The sequence below is a fragment of the Eumetopias jubatus genome, unplaced genomic scaffold (genome assembly GCF_037043125.1).
Source record: "Eumetopias jubatus isolate StellerSeaLion01/CBP00866 unplaced genomic scaffold, mEumJub1_p1.0 scaffold_13, whole genome shotgun sequence".
Lineage (NCBI taxonomy): Eukaryota > Metazoa > Chordata > Mammalia > Carnivora > Otariidae > Eumetopias > Eumetopias jubatus.
The window spans coordinates 112,358,194-112,378,117 of record NW_028274819.1 but is presented as its reverse complement, the minus strand read 5'-3'; the positions used below and the strand labels follow the sequence as shown (position 1 = coordinate 112,378,117).

Genomic DNA, 19,924 nt, shown 5'->3' with positions numbered 1-19,924 from the left:
GATGAATTCTGCCTGGGACTGTGGTAATAGAGAGTTGAAGAAGATATTCCCCTAAGACAGGATATTTAAATTGACAGATGAGTAAGAATTTGTCAGGTTCCAAAGAGAGTAACAGGTAGAAAGAATAATATTTGTAAAGACACAGACATAAAAATTTGAATAAGTGACCAACGCACACAGCTTGGGCAGAGGAATTCGGATGGTGAAGTTTTGAATTTATATTGTAGGCACTAAGGTACAACAAAATTTGCTAATAAAGGAATTGATGTCCTTAAAGAACTCTGTGAGGCATGAATTGAAGCAATGAGAACCTAAAGTCCCGCACATGGTTGCTAGTTGAGGCCTCTCAGTTGCTGCTAACGCTTTTACTTTGTACGTAGTGTGCACTGGGCACTGGGACGAGTGTCTTACAGGGTGTTTACTGTTGCTGTCCTTGCTTAGAGCCGGTGTAAGTCCTAGACCCCAAGGTCGTGGAGCAAATAGGCAACAGAAGGAAATGTATCAGAATGTCACAGAAGGATTTTAGAAAGAAATTTTACTTACTAATATATTTATAAAGTGGAAATTAGTGTGTGTGTTTAAGTAGATTTTTCTTGTTGCTGTTTTTGTACACAAGGAATTGAACACTCTGCAGCCTAAAGATACCTTTCGTCTGTGGCTCACTGCAGAAGTCCATCCCCACTTCACCCCTATCTTACTACAGTCAAGTCTGAAGATCACCTACGAGGTAAGGAGACTTCAACCCTGAGTCATTTGGCGTGAAGGGCCCTAGTCTCCATGAACGTCCTAAAGCTCTGTAAAGAACTGTCGGTCGTACAGAACACACCAGAGTTTCCTTTACAACAGTCAGTTCGATGAATAAGTGGGTGGAGGACCTGGACAGACATTTCTCCAGAGAAGACACACAGATGGCCAACAGACACATGAAGAGATGCTCAGCATTACTCCTCATCAGGGAAATGCAGATCAAAATCACAGTGAGCTACCACACTGGTTAGAATGGCTAAAATCAACAACCCAAGCAACAGCCAAGTGTTGGTGAGGACATGGAGAGAAAGTGTCATGCTCCACTGGGGGGGACTGTCAGCCGGTGCGGCCACCACCATGGACGCAGTGTGGACGCTCCTCAGAAATTAAAAATATAGAGCTACCCTGGGATCCAGTCATTGCACTACCGGGTGTTTAGCCAGAGAAAACAAAACACTAATTCAAAAAGACACATGCACCCCGACGTTTATAGCAGCATGATTTACAGTAGCCAGTATCCAGAAGCCACCTAGGTGTCCATCGATAAATGAATGGGTAAAGAAGATGTGGTATATGTACAGGGCAGCCTACTGCTCAGCCATAAAATGGCATGAAATCCTGCCACTTGCCAGCACATGGATGACCTACAGGGGATCATGCCACATGAAATAAGTTAGACTGAGAAAGACAAATCCATGATATCACTCGTAAGTGGAATGTAATAAATGAATATACAAACAAAAAGCAAAATCGGACCTCTAGGTAGAGAACAGACTGGTGCCCCAGGGGCGGCAGTGTGGGACGGGCAGAGCGGGTGGAGGGCGGTGAGGGAACAAGGGCATCGCAGGCGTGGAAGGCGCAGCCGGGGAGCAGGGTCCGTGGTGGTGCAGGGACAGCTGGGGCTGCCCCGCGGTGCGTGCAGCATCATGTATAATGAACTTGTCCCTTCACGGTGTTGTACACCCGAAACTACTGTAATGTCTGTGTCAACTAGACGCAAAGACCCCTTTTTGTTTTGGTGAGGTAAAATAAACCTAAATAAGTGCATAAGATGATATTTATAAAAATACATCTAAATTTTCCTTTTATAAATATTTCATTTTTTTGGTGTTACCAGTAAAAAAACACATAAAATTTACCATCGTAACCATTTTTATTTACATAGTTTGGTGGTGTTCGTATGTACTTTGTTGTGCAGCACATCTCTAGACCTTTTCACATCTTGAGAAACTGCGATTCTGTCCATTGAGGAGTGACTCCCCATTTCCCTGTTCCTCCAACCCTGGCGATCTCTAGTCTCTGTTTTCTGGGCGTTTGACTACCTCAGATACCTCCTATAAGTAGAATCGTGTATTATTTGTCTTTTGGAGACTGGCTTATTTTACTCAAGAGAGTGTCTCCAAGATAGTGATCCGTGTCGTAGTGTGGGACAGGATTTCTTTCTCTTCTGAGGGTTGATAATACCCCCTTGTGTCTGTATGTCCTACGTTTTCCTTATCCATTCCTCGGTCCCTGGGCAGGTGGGGTTTCTGCCTCTTGACTGCTGTAAGTAAGGCTGTGGTGCATGTGAGTGGGCAAGCACCCTATGAGATCCTGTGTTCAGCTGGAACTGCTGGATCAGAGGTAACCCCGTTTTTCATGTTTCGAGGAGCTCCAGAGCGTTCATCCTTGCGGTGCTCCATTTTACATCCCCCCAGAGCTTGCTACTTCTGCATGTGTTTATAGCAGCCGTCTGAACACTGCGAGCCCATAGCTCACCATAGGTTGGCTTTGCGTTTCCTTGATAATTAGTGATGGTGAGAATTTTTTCCTAGGCTTCTTGCCCATTTGCGTATTTTACTTAGAGAAGGATCTCTTCAAGTCCTTTGCCCGTTGTGACTTGGAGTTGTCATTGAGTTGGAGGAGTCCCTCATGAGATGTGTAGTCAGCAGACACTGTCTTCCATGTCGTCGCTCCTCCCTGGGTGGATGGTTTCCCTGTTGCTCAGACGTCCGTAAACTTTGCTTTTGTTGCCTCTGCTCTGGTGTCCTCTCCAAAGAATCGTTGCCAGAGCCGATGTCATGGAGCCTCCTCCTGGGCCTCCTTCTGGTTTTATTGTTTCAGAGCCTTACCTTTAGGTCTTGCGTGCCTTGTGAGTTAAGTTTTACATATGGTGTCAGGTAAGGGTTCAGCTTTGTTCTTTGCAGGTGAGTATCTGGTGTTCTTACTTGTTTTCTGGCACAGCTAAGTCAGATGTTCAGTGTCGTTTCCTTTTTCCAGTCCATTCTGCTTCTGACACATAATGTCCAAATCTGGTGTATCCAAAACTGTATGTGTTCACAGTGTTATTATGTAACTGGTCAAAGTCATAAATAAAATAGTTAACTGAATTAAAACTTCTTAAAACTGGTAAGAGAGGCTCTGCTTGTTTTTTTTCTCAGTTTGTAGAAATTTCTTTGTTTTTATAGTCTTTGGAAGAAAAAGGTCTTAATGTTTATAACTAACTACCTGTTGCTTTAGATCAGTATTTATTTTTTTAATCTTAAAGTGTTAGTCTCATTTAAGAAAAAAAAAGGTAAGGATTAGTCAAGGAATGTGAAGTTGGTTTAATATTTGGGAATATGTTAATTGAAAGTCATTACAGTGTCTAATAAGAAAGAACAGTTCCGGAATCTTCCCAGCTGCTCTCCCAGTGCACTGTTTGACCATATATCCTAGAACTGGACTGTAGGAGCCACAAGGGCAGGGGATATTTTTTCTCTTGAGTTTTGTACTAACCATAAAATACCTGGCAGTTATGAAGAACCCAGTAAATATTTCATCACGTGAAGAGTTAATACATCAGGAGAACTGTTCCTTGAACATTTTTTTTTTTAAAGATTTTATTTATTTATTTGACACAGAGAGATAGCGAGAGAGGGAACACAAGCAGGGGGAGCAGCAGAGGGAGAAGCAGGCTTCCCGCTGAGCAGGGAGCCCGACGCAGGGCTCGATCCCAGGACCCTGGGATCATGACCTGAGTGGAAGGCAGACGCTTAACGACTGAGCCACCCAGGCGCCCTTCCTTGAACATTTTAACTTAATGTGCAGTCTTTTCCAGGATTTTTTTTCACGAGGTTATTTGATTACTTTTTTATGGAAGTTTTGTTTAATCTAAATTGGTGATTTTTTTCCTATTTCTTAAATCCATGTGGATAATTATTTTAGAAAAGAGTGCAGTTAATTATATTCAAAATTATTACTGTAGGGGCGCCTGGGTGGCTCAGTGGGTTAAGCATCTGCCTTCAGCTCAGGTCATGATCCCGGGGTTCTGGGATCAAGTCCCGCATCCATCGGCCTCCTTGGTCAGCGAGGAGCCTGCTTCTCCCTCTGCCTGCCGCTCCCCCCCTGCTTGTGCTCTTTCTCTCTCTCTCTGTCTCGCTGTCTCTCAAATAAATAAAATTAAAAAAAAAACCCAAAATGACTATATATGTGCATATATGTACACACATGCATCTAGTAACTTTGAAGGTTTTAAATCTCTATTTTATTCTTTTTTTGATTAGTTGACAGACTTTTAAAAAATTTACTCCAAATAACCAGTGTCATGCTTCATCATTTACTTTTATCTTAGTAATTCTTTCCACTGAATTTCCTGCTTTATTTTTTCTTCTAAAGTTGTCCTTAGATTTGTATTTGCTTTTGTTTTTACTGATTTCTTCTGTTGAGTCCATTGACTTATATTTACTTGAAATAATACTGAAATTATTACTATGTCTGTGAATTTGCAACTGAGAACGTGTTTGGCCTTATCCTATAGTTGGACATAGTAGTGTCTTCATTTTGTTATTTTCAAATTTTTATTTATGTACGACTTTCTCTATAATTACATAGGATTTATTCATTTTGTGTAATCTTTATTGTCTTAAAAACTCCAAGTGGTTGTTCAGTTTCCTGTTAATTCCATGTTTTATTGAATAGTGCTCAGGAAATATAGCCTATTCTATCATAATTTTTTGTAAATGTTTCATAAACATAAACAATTTTCATTTTGAAAAGTATAAATTTGGATGTGTACTTAGTAAATTAGTGGTATTTTTTTCTTCTAATCTTAAAGAAGTTTTTTTATTTGAGAAAAAACAGAACGGAAAGGATTGCAAAGGGAGTGAGTTCCCTGCAGCAGGCTTCTTAAGGTCCTGACTTGCATTAATTATGCTTTTTGTGTTAGAAACCATTTAGAGGAGAATTTTTACTTTTAGTACAAGCTAATTAAAATAAGTTTGGCAGAGAAATGCACATTAATTTTTTTTAACCTTAGAAGAATTTTTTTAAAAGATTTTATTTATTAGAGAGAGGAGAAGCAGGGGTGAGGGGTAGAGGGAGAGGGAGAAACAGACTCCCCACTGAGCAGGGAGCCCAATGCAGGACTCGATCCCAAGACCCTGAGATCATGACCTGAACTGAAGGCAGATGCTTAACCCACTGAGCCACCCAGGCTCCCCAACCTTAGAAAATTGTGAAGGAACCAATTATTAATATACAAATGCATTTGGTTTAAAAAAAAGGGGGGGGGAGAATTTTTTTTTTTTAAGAAATGGGTTTATTTTACTCTTTTTCTAAGAATTCAAAATTTGTCTTTTTCATTTGGAAAACTGAAAAATATAAACAGATTCTGGACATGTGGATGAATGTTTTTTGACTGATTACTAGTCTAATATACACTTTGAGTTTCTGGGTTTGAATTTGTGTTTATGAGCCTTGCAATGTCAGCTGATACCCACTTCACCTCTGGTGGACTAATGTGCAAGAAACATTAGTTGTATTGTATGAAATAGTATTTGGAAGGCCTCATGGAAATTCACATAGCGGCTGGAGAGGGAGAACCTTCTATGAAAGTAAAAACCACATGCCCCGTAATAATCTGTGTCAAATTCATTGTGTAAATGACAATTCAGTTTCAGTAAATGACCTCAATGATCATATAAAACTTACTTGGTTGTTTTGAATATTGTTGGTTTTAGAGTTTTTTTAATTTGAAAATTTTTGAATTTATAATTGATAGGAACTCTTAGGTATAAGGAGTTTAGATACATACATTTTGAAGTAACATAATAGTAAGTTGACCTGGGTAATAGTGAAAACTTTTTTTTATTAAATCCTTAAAACTGTTAAATATTAATTTCATTTGTAAGATTTGAAACAATAGGATGTCAATATTTTGTCTTCAGTCACCTCCAGGTTTGAAGAAGAATTTAATGCGTACTTACGAATCTTGGACTCCTGAGCAAATCAGCAAAAAAGATAACATACATCGAGCTCACGCTCTCTTTAGTTTTGCATGGTTTCATGCTGCGTGTCAAGAAAGAAGAAATTATATTCCACAGGTGAGTTAGAACATGTCTTGGACATACTGTAAGCTGTGCATATTTTTGTATTAGTGTTTCTACAATTTAGTGTAAATGTCAAGGATTACTTAATAATTTGGTTCATGATTCATAATTTTATATCTCCAGTTCTGTCTTTGCTGTTCATCTTCTGGACTTGCAAGTAGTTATGTAGTTCACATCTCCCAATTACATTGTTTGGAACAATGCATGAGCCACCATAAACCCTCACTGATTGTGTTAGGTATCATTTTTGTGGTCACAGTCATCTCAAAAGTTCAAAACTGAATTCCGCATAGTTGTTTTACTGTCAGTGTACCTCTCTCAGTAAAAGCTGTTGATACCCATTTATTTCCTCAAGCTGGGAGCCTAGGAATCATTCTTGACATGTTTCTTTCTCAGCCCCACTAGCCAGTTCATTCTCCTTGCAAAGTATAGTTGAGATCTGTGCATTTCTCTTCACTGTTTTTTTCCGAGCCTTCTCACCCCTTACCTGTTCCACTTTCCGAGACCACCTTCCTCCTGTGTTTGCTCTGTCCACGTAGCAGCCAGATTTGTTTCTCTAATATGTAAGGTGGATCCTTTCAGTACTCTGCATACAGCCCATCAGATGGCTTTCTCTTGTCCTTGTGAGGAGCTGTGCATGTTTCCTGCTGTGGTTCAGAAGGAAAGACTTGCCTTTGTCCTCGGCCTCCTCCCAGACCCCCGTTCCCGCTCGTTCTCCACACTTCCTCATGGTCTTTGAATTCATGCTGCTCTTTGTCACCATAGGTTGTGGCTCTGACTGTTCTCACGGCCACTAGACTACATCTTGCCCTTGCCACGCGGTCCGAGCTGGTCCCGCATTCTTTTCTTCTTGCCAGGTGCCTAAGCCATACATCACTTCACGTCCAGATTTAATTGTTCCCTTCTTTTTTTAGCATTGCCTGCTTGTCTCCCCCTGAGCCTTTGTTCCCCAGCAGTCCCCGATTTAGCCTCTCTCTCTCTGTCTCGGTAACATGTCAAAATAAGAGGTCGTTGTGGAGTTACAGACCTGGGCTTGAGTCCTGACTGTAGATTTCCTGGTCGTGCGACCTCAGCTGCATACTGGGAACGCAATCACCTGTACCTTTGTCATGAGGGTTGGGTGAAATAGTGTGTGTTTAGAAGCGCCTTGCACATTGCCTGTCAGTGAAGATTTGTCAGACTGATGAAGTAGTGACTAAAAACAGCAATGTGTTGTTGCATATAATTTGCAAAGTACACTTAAAGGAAGGGTGTGCTATTCTCATTTGACCAAGGAGGGCAGTGAATCCTGATGGCAGTTAACTTGCTGAGGGAGTCACACCTCAAAGACTCTGGAGCTTGGAGGTGGCCGGGCCCACCTTCCTCCAAAGCCCGTGCCCTCAGTACTGATCCTGACGGGAACAACAGCAACAGTCATAGACCGTCATTGAAGAAAGGAGTGCCCCGGGAATTATTTTTTTAATGAAATTAGATTTTTTTAATTAAGGGATACGCGCACATCATATAAAAAGCAGTGAGAAGATTAGCAACTAAAATTTAGTCTCTCCTCCTGTGCTGTCTCCCTGACACCTACTGCCGTTCCTGGGGCAGCCGCTGCCCCCCACTCCTTGGGGTCCTTCAGAAAGAGCGTATTAAGTAAGCAAAGCATGTTCTGCGTGTTTACAGACAGACGTATGTTCTTTTTAACTGCAACAGCAGCATTTTACAAACACAGTTCTGTATTTTGCTTTATTAACCAATACATTTCAGAGATTTTTAAATCTTAGTAACCATTTCATGCCTAATTTTTAAATATCATTTGTATTCATTGTTTCGACATACTTCCTATTAAGCAGTTTTGTTTTGTTGGAGGAATATACATATTCTTTCAGTCTTTGCTGTTACAGAAAATACTGCAGTGGGTATCCCTACATTTGCCTCATTTCATGTTTATTCACAGTGGCAATTCCTACCTTGGAATGTTTGGGTTAAAAGATATGTGTATTTTAAGGAATATGTAAATGCTACCAAAATGTTCTTGTTAGAGCACTTTACTTTCACACACAAAAAATATTTGAAAGTATCACTTTTTTTTTTAACATGTTAAGTTGCTGTTTTGTAAAAATGATGAAATTGGAGGAAAACCGAGTCAAAACCTAAAATACCATTAATTGCTAGAGACAGTGTCACAGGCATATGCACTCCACAAACTCTGTATTTTCCTTCTTTTCCTCATCTAATCACCAGCTTCTGGAAATAAAGATCCACCACCAATTCAACTTAGTTTTCATTCCTCATGTTAGTACAAGATTTTTTGCTGTTTTTCATTGTAGTGCTGTATTTGCAAACTTAACCTCTCTATTTTCCACATGTATACTGTACTTCTAGTTCTGTGCTTCACCTAGTGTCATTTTTTTGGGGTATTTGTTCTTCTTGGTTGTCTTGTTATTCTTCCTAGACTGTGAGCACCTTGGTAACAGGCTTCATGCTACTTGTCTTCATAGGAACGCCTCACACCATGCCTGGGTTTCCAGGTGGGCTGACCAGGATTCCATGGGCCGTCTGGAGAACCCCTCCACAATTTACAACATGATTTCTATTAGAAAATATCACATTAATAACAAATACTACGTTTCACATTTTTGTACCATGTTTTTAAAATCCTTCATCACATACCAGTGTCAGTAGCAGTGCGACTCAGAGCCCGGGTCTTACCATTTTAGAATTAGCATCTCACTTGGAAACTGCTGTTAGGTGATAACTGAGGGCTGCAGGCTTCTTATTGGAGGGTTTTATAAATACTAATCTGTAAAGTGTTGAAAAGTTTTTATTTTTTTAAAGATTTTATTTATTTGAGAGAGCAAGCACAAGCAGGGGGAGGGCCAGAGAGAGAGAGAGAAGCAGACTCCCCGCTGAGCAGGGAGCCCGATGTGGGACTCCATCCCAGGACCCCGAGATCATGACCTGAGCTGAAGGCAGACGCTTCACCGACTGAGCCACCCAGGGGCCCTAAAGTATTGAAAAAATTTTAAATCAACATTAATAAATAAGGTCTAATAGAGTGATATAAGATGTAAGAAGTGATATAAGATATAAGATATATAAGAGTGGTATAAGATATAAGTGGTATAATAGAGTGATATATAAGTGATATAATATATAGAAGAATATAAGATATTAATAAGACTTTATTTTGAGTTGGTACGAAATTTATTTAAAATATGGCAGGAAGTTTGTTAACTGTTGATGGGCACATACCCCTTACAGATCTTCAGTTCTTAGCTATACTAAAACTTAGTGAAGTTTAAACCTCTTGTGTTTTTCACAAGATCTGTAATTTTTAAAAAATTGATCCAAATGTTAGTGACACCCAAATTTATAAATCTAACTCAGATCAGTTCCCTAAGATCTAGGTTTATGTATCCAACTATTTATTTGACTTACCCAGTTTGTTTAAAAAATGATTGAAAACCCACATATTCTGGATCCAAATACTAGAGCATAAGCTTCTCAAGAGCACAGATTTTTCTCTTTTGTTCATTGCTATATTCTCACTGACCTGAAGAGGCACTTGGTAACCTTCAGTTGAACATTTTTGTTCCGGGAGCTCATGGAACCTTTCCGAGCCTTGCATTCTTTCGGTGCTGCACTTAGCATCGAGTGACACCGTTGGAAGTCATTCTTAACACCCCTCTTCTTGGTATATCCTCACCTCCCATGACCGTGCAGTACAAACATTCTTCAGTTTCATTGTCCTGACTACCCATCTACGTTTTTCTTCCTGTCTGTTCTACTCCCCTTCCCACCAAGGAGGCTTTGCCTTACCCCTTAGCTGAGGTCAGACTTCTTTCTTGTATATACCAAGTATATTTCCTTCCATCAGATGCATTGTACCTTGCCTTGTAGGTGTATTCCAGTGATGCATCATATCCACCCACTTCTCCCTCCCCCACGTTTGACTGACAGCGACCAGAGGGCAGGGATTATTTATGTTTGGGTTCATTCTCTTAGACGCAGAGTTTTGATTCAACTTAGTTTTAGTTGATAATATACATTAATAATAAACATTGCTTTGAATGATTAATGGATGAATGAAATTTGTGTTGATCCTCCTAAATACTGTTAAAGTCTAAAAAGATTTTAGTTTCAACATGTTACATTAAACTAATTAGTTAAAGTTAATGGAAGTACCATCAAAATTATTTACTTTTTTGTATTTTTATAAAACCTAGAGCTCTGGGGCGCCTGGGTGGCTCAGTCATTAAGCGTCTGCCTTCGGCTCAGGTCATGATCCCAGGGTCCTGGGATCGAGCCCCGCATGGGGCTCCCTGCTCAGCGGGAAGCCTGCTTCTCCGTCTCTCACTCCCCCTGCTTGTGTTCCTGCTCGTGCTCTCTCTCTCTCTCTCTCTGTGTCAAATAACTAAATAAAATCTTTAAAAAAAACAAACAAAAAACAGAGCTTTATGAAAGTTCTTTTTATACAAGCATTGTAGTTGCTAACTCTACGTTTATAATTACTTCCAACATTGAATGCTTCATGTGTGAAATGTACAGGAAATAATGCTGTATGCCTTTGGGCCTTTAAAAAATTTTTTGTAATATTTCTGTTGTCATGTTTGTGGACAAAACTCACAATCTGAAGGACAAAATTGTAGAAACTGTCTCAATGTGTACATCGTACTTAGACTCAAAAATTTACCAATTTGTTCTGTGACTGAATTGCCACAATACTAAATGATAAAAAGTGTTCTAGTATTAAAAGTCTTTGGCATGCTATGGAGGTCAATCAATTTCTTTTAAAAAACTACTGTTACCTTAGAGTTACTGTTTTTATTATAAATTTTCAGGAATTTCCCTTTTATTTTTTTTAGCATATTTTGAATATTCTTAAGATTATAAGGGTCGTGATGCATATATATGTGTGTCTTTGAACACTGTAGTTCTTCAATATTTGTAAATTTGTTTTGTAGGGTTGGACCAAGTTTTATGAGTTTTCTTTGTCAGATCTTCGGGCTGGGTATAGCATTATTGACAGGCTCTTTGATGGTAAGTTCTACTGGGAATTGTTATCTTTGGTATTCATGGGAAAAGTTTTTTGAGGTCTTACTAATAAAGTGGTTTCTTCAGGAGTGTCCTGATGTCATAAAATGTGCTCTTTGCTTTTCATGTGTTTTATCTCCTGACTGCCATGCCTGTGCTATTGGATAGTTCTTGATCTATTGTGGTCATTTTTTATATGCCATAGTTTTCTGATTGATCTGTAGCCCTCAGGAAACAGAAAGCTTGAAAGACCTTGTCTGCACTTTGTGGCCTTCCTAAGTTTCAGGCTTATGAGGAATAACTCATATCTCGGAACTGTTAAAATCCAGGAGTATGGTAGGCTAAGCTCAGTACTGTGGACCTATAGAATCTTAACTTAGATTAAGTTGGAGTCAAGAATCAAGGTACAAATAATAGATTGAAGTAGGTCGATAGACCAGACCATGCGATCCGATAGGCAGAGGCCATCCAACTCTCTGCCTTCTCAAGCCAGGAGCAGTTGAATCTCTGAAATGTGTTGTCTAGGGCCCGGACAAGGGGACACGAGAGTTGAGAGCAGTGGTGGATTGGAAGAGAACATGTTGATTGGAATTTCAAACTTAAAAATGATTCCTGCCTCCCCATCCCACCCTGCAGCCCTGCCAGACCACCCTTCCCTGAGTCTGCCCCGCTTTGGTAAATGGCACCACCATTCACGTATCTGTTCAGGTTCAGAACCTGTGAATCACCCTGGGTTCTTTCTCGGATCCTTAAACATCCCAGTGTTTAGGCAGTTTCTGTCCCTTCCATGTCCAAAGCAGATTCTGTTCATTTATTGCAACTTCATCAGTGCCTTGGGAGTCCAAGTAAGAGCTGCTTACCCAGTCATCTTTCTGTTTTAACACCCTTTGGGAAAGCTTCTCCACATGGTAAAGAAACTGTAAGAAAAGTAAAGTATAGATTTCCCATTTAAAACCTGCAACAACACTAGTCTTCTTTCCTTTCCTCTAGTGAGCCAGGCTTGTTCCTACCTGAAGGTTTTGGTAGGTGCTCTTCTGTCTGAAATGCTTTTCTCCCAGACCTTCAATATATCTGTCCAGTTCTTGCCATTCACACCTCACCTTCCAAGTATCCTCTTCAGATAAACTTCCTATTACCACCAGTCTAAAGTAATTTGAAAATTACTCTCTCCCCCCTTGTTCTGTTGTGTTGTTGGAGTACATCAGTGCTACCTAGTATTGTTCGGTTGCTTATTCATTTGTTATTTTATCTCTTCCCACTAGAGTGTAATCTCCCTTAAAGCAATGTCTCTGACTGTTCTGTTAACAACATATGTCCTTAACACCAGCAGCAGGACCTGGCCCATAGTATGCACTCAGTTACTATTAGCTGAATTAATATCCGATATCAGAAATGATTCTGTAACTTGTCTTTGGTAGAATGATAGGAATAGACATCTAGGATGTATGTAAGTCCCATTGTAATTTACATGTTTATGAGATTAAAATTTTGAATGATTTGTGTACAAAAAGTACTAAGATCATATGATCACAGTTCAGTGAAACTTCCACAGGGTGAACATGTTCCTTTAGCCAGCGGCTTAATCGAGAAACAGAACATCACCAGTGCCGCTGCCTTCTGGTTATGACCGTCTCCCAGCACCCCACCACCCCCAGCTTTTGTGGTGAACACTAGCATCTTAGAATGTAGATCAGTTTTGTCTGTTTTCGTAAAGCTGGAATCATGCAGCATATACTCCTCAGTATCTGGATTCTTTGATTTAATGTTCTATTAGAGAGATTCACCTACATGGTTACATAAGTTAGAGGTCATTTATTCTCAGTGCTATATAGAATATGCCACTCTTTGATCATAATACTTCCCTGGGTGGTCCTGTGGGTCCTCTGGGGTGGTTATGAATAATGCTGCTAGAGCTTTGGGTAGACAGTGGATGCATTTATGTTGAGTCGATATGTATGAGTAGCCAGGATATTCATTTCTTTACCATTTGTTCATCCTTAGTGAATGCCAAATAATATTCCAAGTGAGTTTTTCTTTATTTAACAAATTTTGAATTCTACATCAGAAAACTGTACGTAACCTTAGTTTAATGAATGGTCATTTATTGATCCTTTGTAACTATCTCCAAATCGATAAGACTGTTACCAGCCTTGCAGAAGTGCGTCCCCTACTCCTTCATGGACATGACCCAAAACTGCCCCATTCCATGCCAAGGGTAACCACTTTTCTGATTCTATAAGCTGTTGTTTTCAGTATTAATTTTGACAGAGTTTTCTGGAGAATATGTACTAATGCTTTAGCTTGCAGTGAAACCTGATGATTCTCTCTTTTTTTTTTGTCTTTTCAAGTTTTTATTTAAATTCAGGTTAGATAACATATAGTGCAGTATTGGTTTCTGGAGTAGAATTCAGTGAGTCATCACTAATATATGACACTCAGGGCTCATCACAGCCAGTGCCCCTTATTGCCCATCCCCCGTGTAGCCCATCCCCCACCACCTGCCTCTGCCCGCCCGGTTTGTCCTCTCTTGTGGAAGTCTCTCATGGATTTGCTTTTGCTTCTCTCTCCTTGTTTTCTTTTCTTTCCCCTTCCTCTGTGTTCATCTGTTTTGTTTCTTAGGTTGCACATATGAGTGAGATCACATGGTATTTGTCTTTCTCTGACTGGCTTATTTCTATAGCATTGTGCACTCTAGCTTCATCTACATCTTTGGAAATGGCAAGATTTCCTTCTTTTGGATGGCCAAGTAACATGCCATTCTATATGCCTTTTTAAGATGAAGAATCCAAAGCAGGGGGTTGGAATGATTTGTCATTGTGCTTGAAGCCGCGAGAGCACTAATACCATCACGTTACTTCATGCCCCACACCACTGAATTGATGTGAATAAGAAGCCAGTGCCTCAAAGTGATAGTGAATCTCATGGTCAAATCTAACTGTTTAAATTCAGGATTATAGAATTTCTTGATAATGGGGACTTCCACATATACAGAATTAAATGCAAAAAAAGAGAAAAAGTTCTAATTACAGAGGCGAGTTGATATAGAAATTAAGTAGCTCCTAGGACCTGGAGTACATGTGTAACCTTGATGCCCGAGCTTCCTGATCTGTAAAATGTGAATAGTAGCAGATGCTGTACCCATAGGTTCGATTTTGGGGAAATTTGAATGAGAAATGCCACAGGAAACATTTAACATTCAGTTCAGTGAATATTTTCAGTAAGCTAGCAGTGATTGTTGACTGTTACTGCTGTTGCTATAATTTCAGTTCTGTTTTTCTTTAATCCTAAACAAAATGAAACTTATTCGGAGAACAGTGGGTATAAGATCTTAAAAATTTTATAAAATATTTTACATAATAGCTATTTGTATTTTGTAAGTTGAAGGGTACATCAGTGTTTCTGTATGCCCTGGTGACCTACCTGTGAAGGAATGAGCTATCCGTTACTAATACATGATTGCTGGAGAGCTAGGGTGTGGAGTCCTGGTGAAGTCTGTTGTGACGGCTGCTTGGCCGCCGTTGATGATGACGAGGTTGGCAGGAAGCAGCTTTTTTTTTTTTTTTTAAGATTTTATTTATTTATTTGACAGAGAGACACAGCGAGAGAGGGAACACAAGCAGGGGGAGTGGGAGAGGGAGAAGCAGACTCCCCGCTGAGCAGGGAGCCCGATGCGGGGCTCGATCCCAGGACCCCGGGACCATGACCGGAGCCGAAGGCAGACGCTCAACCCACTGAGCCCCCCAGGCGCCCCTGCAGCAGCTTTAATGAGTCTTCCTGGCTGCAGCTGCCCTTGGTCTGCAGGAGGCAGGCAGTAACAGCGCCCTCAGGCTTTGTGCTCATGTCGGGTTGTGTAGTAACCGGTAACAAAACTAGCAGAGTGCCGGCAGTGTGCTCAGTAACTACACTAGTGTAACTAGTGTAAGTACAGCCGTGTCCTCATTCACTGCAGACCTGAGATTAGTCTCACAGTTAAAGTTACCACGGAACTGTGAGGAAGATGATGCTCTTGCTGCAAAGTGAAATACTAACTCCAAAGTCCCATTGTGTTGTTTTATACTACATTTCTCTTTTAGAACGGAACCTGGACAGTTGGCTGTTAAAATCATGACAAGACTATGATGTGTGAAGTTATTTTGTGGAGTTTCCTTACTCAGATTATGGTGACAACTGAGGTTTTCATCATTGTATAATACTAGGTTTTGAATATGTTCTAAGGAATTTCTCATTTAAGGAGGCAGTGTTGTGTGACAGATAAGAGTATGGTTTCAAAGCACCTCATTCTGGTTCAGATCTGTGGGATTGTGTGGTTTTCTGATTAGGGTCACTCATCCTCCCTATATTCCTCAATTCCTTCATTGGTATAACTGGGTAATTTTAATACTTCTATGTTAGAAGGCTTACGTGAGTTTATACATGGAAAAATGGGGAATTTTACTTGATTAAATAATCTCAATAAATATTAGCCATTCTGTGATTATATTAATGTTAATCATTATTAATAAGAATTAATGGATTTTACATTCCTATTAGTGAGCCTTTTAAGGAATGATTTAACTTAGTTAAGTGTATATTGTTGTATCCTATAAATATAACTGGAGTCAAGAATTTAATTAATATTTCAGAATAATTTAGAATATTTTTAGAATAGTTCTAATATCTTAGATATAAAGCTAATAAAAGTATGTTTTAAAATTATAGGTACCAAAGATGTGCAGTGGGAATTTTTACACGGTTTACTTGAAAATGCTATTTATGGTGGACGCATAGATAACTATTTTGACCTTAGAGTTCTTCAGTCATATCTGAAACAGTTTTTTAATTCTTCAATAACTGATGTTTTAAACCAAAGGAATAAGAAAAGTGTTTTTCCGTATTCCTTATCTCTACCAAAATCCTGCAGCATTCTGGTAGGTAAAATTCATCATTTTTAATCTATTACCAGATACTTGAATCCTTTCTTAAACTGTTAAATACATGTTTCTTTTCAAATGCACAAGTAATTCTTATTAACAAATACAGATTATTGTTATGCCAATATGTGGCCGGATTCTGTAAACTCTAGTGAAGTGTGTTGTCCATCCCTGGATACTTAGGGACTGCTTGTGATAATAGGATAGAGTTTCCGGTAAGGAAGATGTTAAACAGTTAAGACTGAGGATCTGGAAGGAGAGTGCACACTAGTTCCCAGTGGGCATGAGAGGGCTCGGGTATGTTATTGACCAGGAAAGAAATCAAATACTTAACACATGTATCTTCACTTTCTGGTTTACGAGTTGAAAGCAGAACCAACCGTATGAGGGATACACTCGAGGTGGCTTTGATGGCCACATTCCTGTGAACGTGTATTATAGCCGCCTGGGGCTTTTCGCCTTGAGTCATCCTATTAAAGCCTTGCAGGATGAAGTCATCTTTTCCAGAAAATAGTACTAAATATAGCTGAAAGATTTCAATTCTAATTTATTTTGCCACAAACTTATCTTTGCTTAATGTCCAAATAATGCTTTCATTACCTAGAGAGTTATGATTATATAGCTCTTCATGAATTACAGAGATACATATTCAATTATATAGTTCTCTCAGGATTGTGGATTTTTCTCTCATCGCAAGTATTTTTTGAGAAAATTCTTCTGTTTCAGTGACATAATTGTCAAAAGTCAAAGTATAAAAACCAATATTAAGTATGTTACTGAATATCTTGCCAGTTAAACGTATCCCATCTGTTTTGGTTTTCAGTATCTTGCATTCATTCACTCATTTATTGAGTAGGAGCCACTGTTCATCTGTCTGCCCCTGGTGGCCCTGTTCCAGACCGCATGGGCAGCGTGGGCATCTCTGGGGCTCACTTTCTAGCGGGAGGGCTTCCCACAGCAAATAGACGCATCCCATGGCTATTCATGGTCCATTTATTTCACGTAGTGCACTGACAGGTCCTCCCTCTCTCTGTGAGCTTTAAACTGAAAAACAAAACTTCTATGGAAAAGTGCACGTCATAAATGTACTATGCAATGGATTTTTATACACTGAACACAGGAGTGTAACCAGCACTGGGATCCAGAAACACAGCATTACCAGCTCCCCACAAGCCCTCCTTGTCTTCTCTTCTAGTCATTGCCTCCCCCACTAAAGGGTACATCGTCTGGGCTTCTAATAGCCTACTGTAGCTTTTGTTGTTTGTTTTTAAGGTTGATTTATTTGAGAGAGAGAGTGCACATGAGTTGGGGGTAGGGACAGAGGAAGAGAGAGAATCTTGAGCAGACTACCCGCTGAGCCCGGAGCCCGATGTAGGGCTTGATCCCAGGACGGTGAGATCATGGCCTGAGCCAGAACAAGAGTCAGATGCTTAATCGATGGAGGCCCCCAGGCGCCCCAGCCTGCATTAACTTGGCCTGTTTTTGAACTTCACGTAAATGGTATCATTTGGTGTACATTCTTCTGCATCCAAGTGAGGACACATCGGTGTGGATGTGCAGCTGTCTGTCACTGAGGAAACGTGTCTGTACGGTTGTGGGGTGGGGGGCAGATTCTAGCCAATGTACCTGAGAAAAGTTCACAGCCGTTTTGAAAGGAACAAAGGGTATCAGTAGAGAATCAGAGTTTTATATTTGTAGGATGATTTATGAGAATCAATGTTAAGTTTCTAACAGAGTTCTGGAGAAGGAGGAGGCCAGAATTTCCCAGAAGGATAAGAACATCCGCTTTGTGCCCTATACCGTGTAACGCACACACATGTACAGGCATGTACCCCAGGCTCATACATACATACGGACTGATGCATACATGTATACATTGCGATTGAACACCTTGAGGAAGTAACAAGTGCTGCGTTACAGGCTGGGAAAAAATTTAAAAAATAGCATGTCTTTCCCAAATTGGATGTGTTTACAGGCCCTGGGCTTCCTGAAGTCCAGCCACTGCGTCCGGAGGGCTTCACGGACAGCTGCCAGGGATGGGAAAGGGTGAGAGTGGGGCAGCAACAGCGTAGACACGTATGCAAGACCCCTCTGCAGGACAACAACCAAACAAAACAGTTCTTACCCTTGAGCCCAAGTGAATAAACCCTCTTGGTCGTCTACACTCCAGTTTCCCATCTAGAGTTTAGAGTCCGTAACTGCAGACACTGGCTCGATACATGACCCTTTGCAATGCGGACAGCAATTCTGGGAGGAAACGATCCGGTGGCCAGTGCGTCTCACCACATCTCACCAGTGCACTGAAGTCTCACCGTGAAATTGCTTCATGTCCCGTTACTGACGAAGCCGTGCTTGCTTACCAGAGCGTGTGTGTACAGGTTCCCGGGGTTTCTGTAAGTTTCAGATGATAGCTGGATTATTTTTCTTGGAATAAGCACAACTGCAGTCTGCAGATGAATCTTGGCTAGGTTCGGGGCTTTCCTAAAAACGTCTCACGCAATCTCTTACACATAGGAGCCCTGGCCACCAAAGTAGTTCTGTTTTAATCAACGCAGAGTTCCTTTGAATGTGGTGAGTTACATTATGTGATACTGTATTTTTTAAATTTAGGGATGAAGAAGTAGTAATGACCAGGACTATTTTCTGTAGACAACTAAGTATTACACAGACTGAACGTTAGATTTCCCTAGAAAATGTGAACATATGAGTAACTAATAATTTAATACTTCCCAATGTCTATCCTTTCTGATTTCAGTGGTTGTTAAGTTCAATCTTTGTAGAAACACTGTTTTCACTTGTTTACATTTAGGACTATCGTGCTGTCATCGACAAGCTTCCGGAGGATGACAGACCGAGTTTCTTTGGTCTTCCTGCCAACGTAGCTCGCTCGTCGCAACGCATGATCGGTTCTCAGGTAACCTGAGAAGAGAGGTGCTGTGTGGGGAAATGTTGACACTGAACCTGAAAGAAACAACATGAAATTTGATTTAATACTTCAGACCCCACAAGCTGTTATTTAAAATTTTCATTTTATTTAACATGGTAGATTTCAAGCTCTACCTTAAATAAATTTTAAAAGAGCCAAAGGGTTCTATATTTAATACAGTTGTTAGAATTAGTAAAAATAATATTGAATGCTGTCACTTCCTCCAAAATATATTTATTTTATTTCCTGTGACTATTTTAAGGCAACATTTTTTTTAAGTTTTTTATTTTAATTCCAGTATTTTTAACATACAGTGTAATATTAGTTTCAGGTGTACAGTGTAGTGATTCAACAATTCTATACGCCACTTGGTGCTCATCACGACAGGTGTGTTCCTTCATCCCCAGCACCTGTTTCCCAACCCCCCCCCCCACCTCCCCTCTGGTCACCATCAGTGTGTCCTCTGTAGTTCAGAGTCTGTTTTTTGGTTTGCCTCTCCTTTTTTTTCCCTTTGCTCATATTTGTTTTTTTTTCCCCCTTAAATTCCACATCTGAGTGAAATAATATGGTATCTATCTTTATCTGATTGAGTTGGTTTGCTTAGCATCATACTCTCTAGCTCCATCCACGTCATTGCAAATGGCAAGATTTCATTCTTTTTTTTATGGCTGAGTAATATTCCATTGTATATATACCACATCTTCTTCATCCATTCGTCAGTCGATGGACACTTGGGCTGTTTCCATAATTTGGCTATTGTTGATAATGCTGCTATAGAAATAGGGGTGCATATATCCCTTCAAACTAGTATCTTTGTGTTCTTTGGCTAAATACCCAGTAGTGCAATTGCTGGATCGAATGGTAGCTCTATTTTCAACTGTTTGAGGAACCTCCATACTGTTTTCCAGAGTGGTTGCACCAGCTTGCATTCCCACCAACAGCGTAGGAGGGTTCCCCTTTCTCCACATCCCCGC

General features: G+C 40.1%; 1 protein-coding gene across 1 annotated transcript in view; it reads left to right on the top strand.

The window, feature by feature from the left end:
- The window catches only part of DYNC2H1 (dynein cytoplasmic 2 heavy chain 1), a 318,727-nt gene that overhangs the window by 177,587 nt on the left and 121,216 nt on the right, over nucleotides 1-19,924 (top strand). Inside the window, exons 78-82 of the mRNA XM_028105952.2 lie at nucleotides 617-727; nucleotides 5,934-6,089; nucleotides 11,045-11,120; nucleotides 15,813-16,021; nucleotides 18,834-18,938. Of these exons, the coding sequence (XP_027961753.2) occupies nucleotides 617-727; nucleotides 5,934-6,089; nucleotides 11,045-11,120; nucleotides 15,813-16,021; nucleotides 18,834-18,938 (657 nt within the window). The remainder of the gene's footprint in view (nucleotides 1-616; nucleotides 728-5,933; nucleotides 6,090-11,044; nucleotides 11,121-15,812; nucleotides 16,022-18,833; nucleotides 18,939-19,924) is intronic.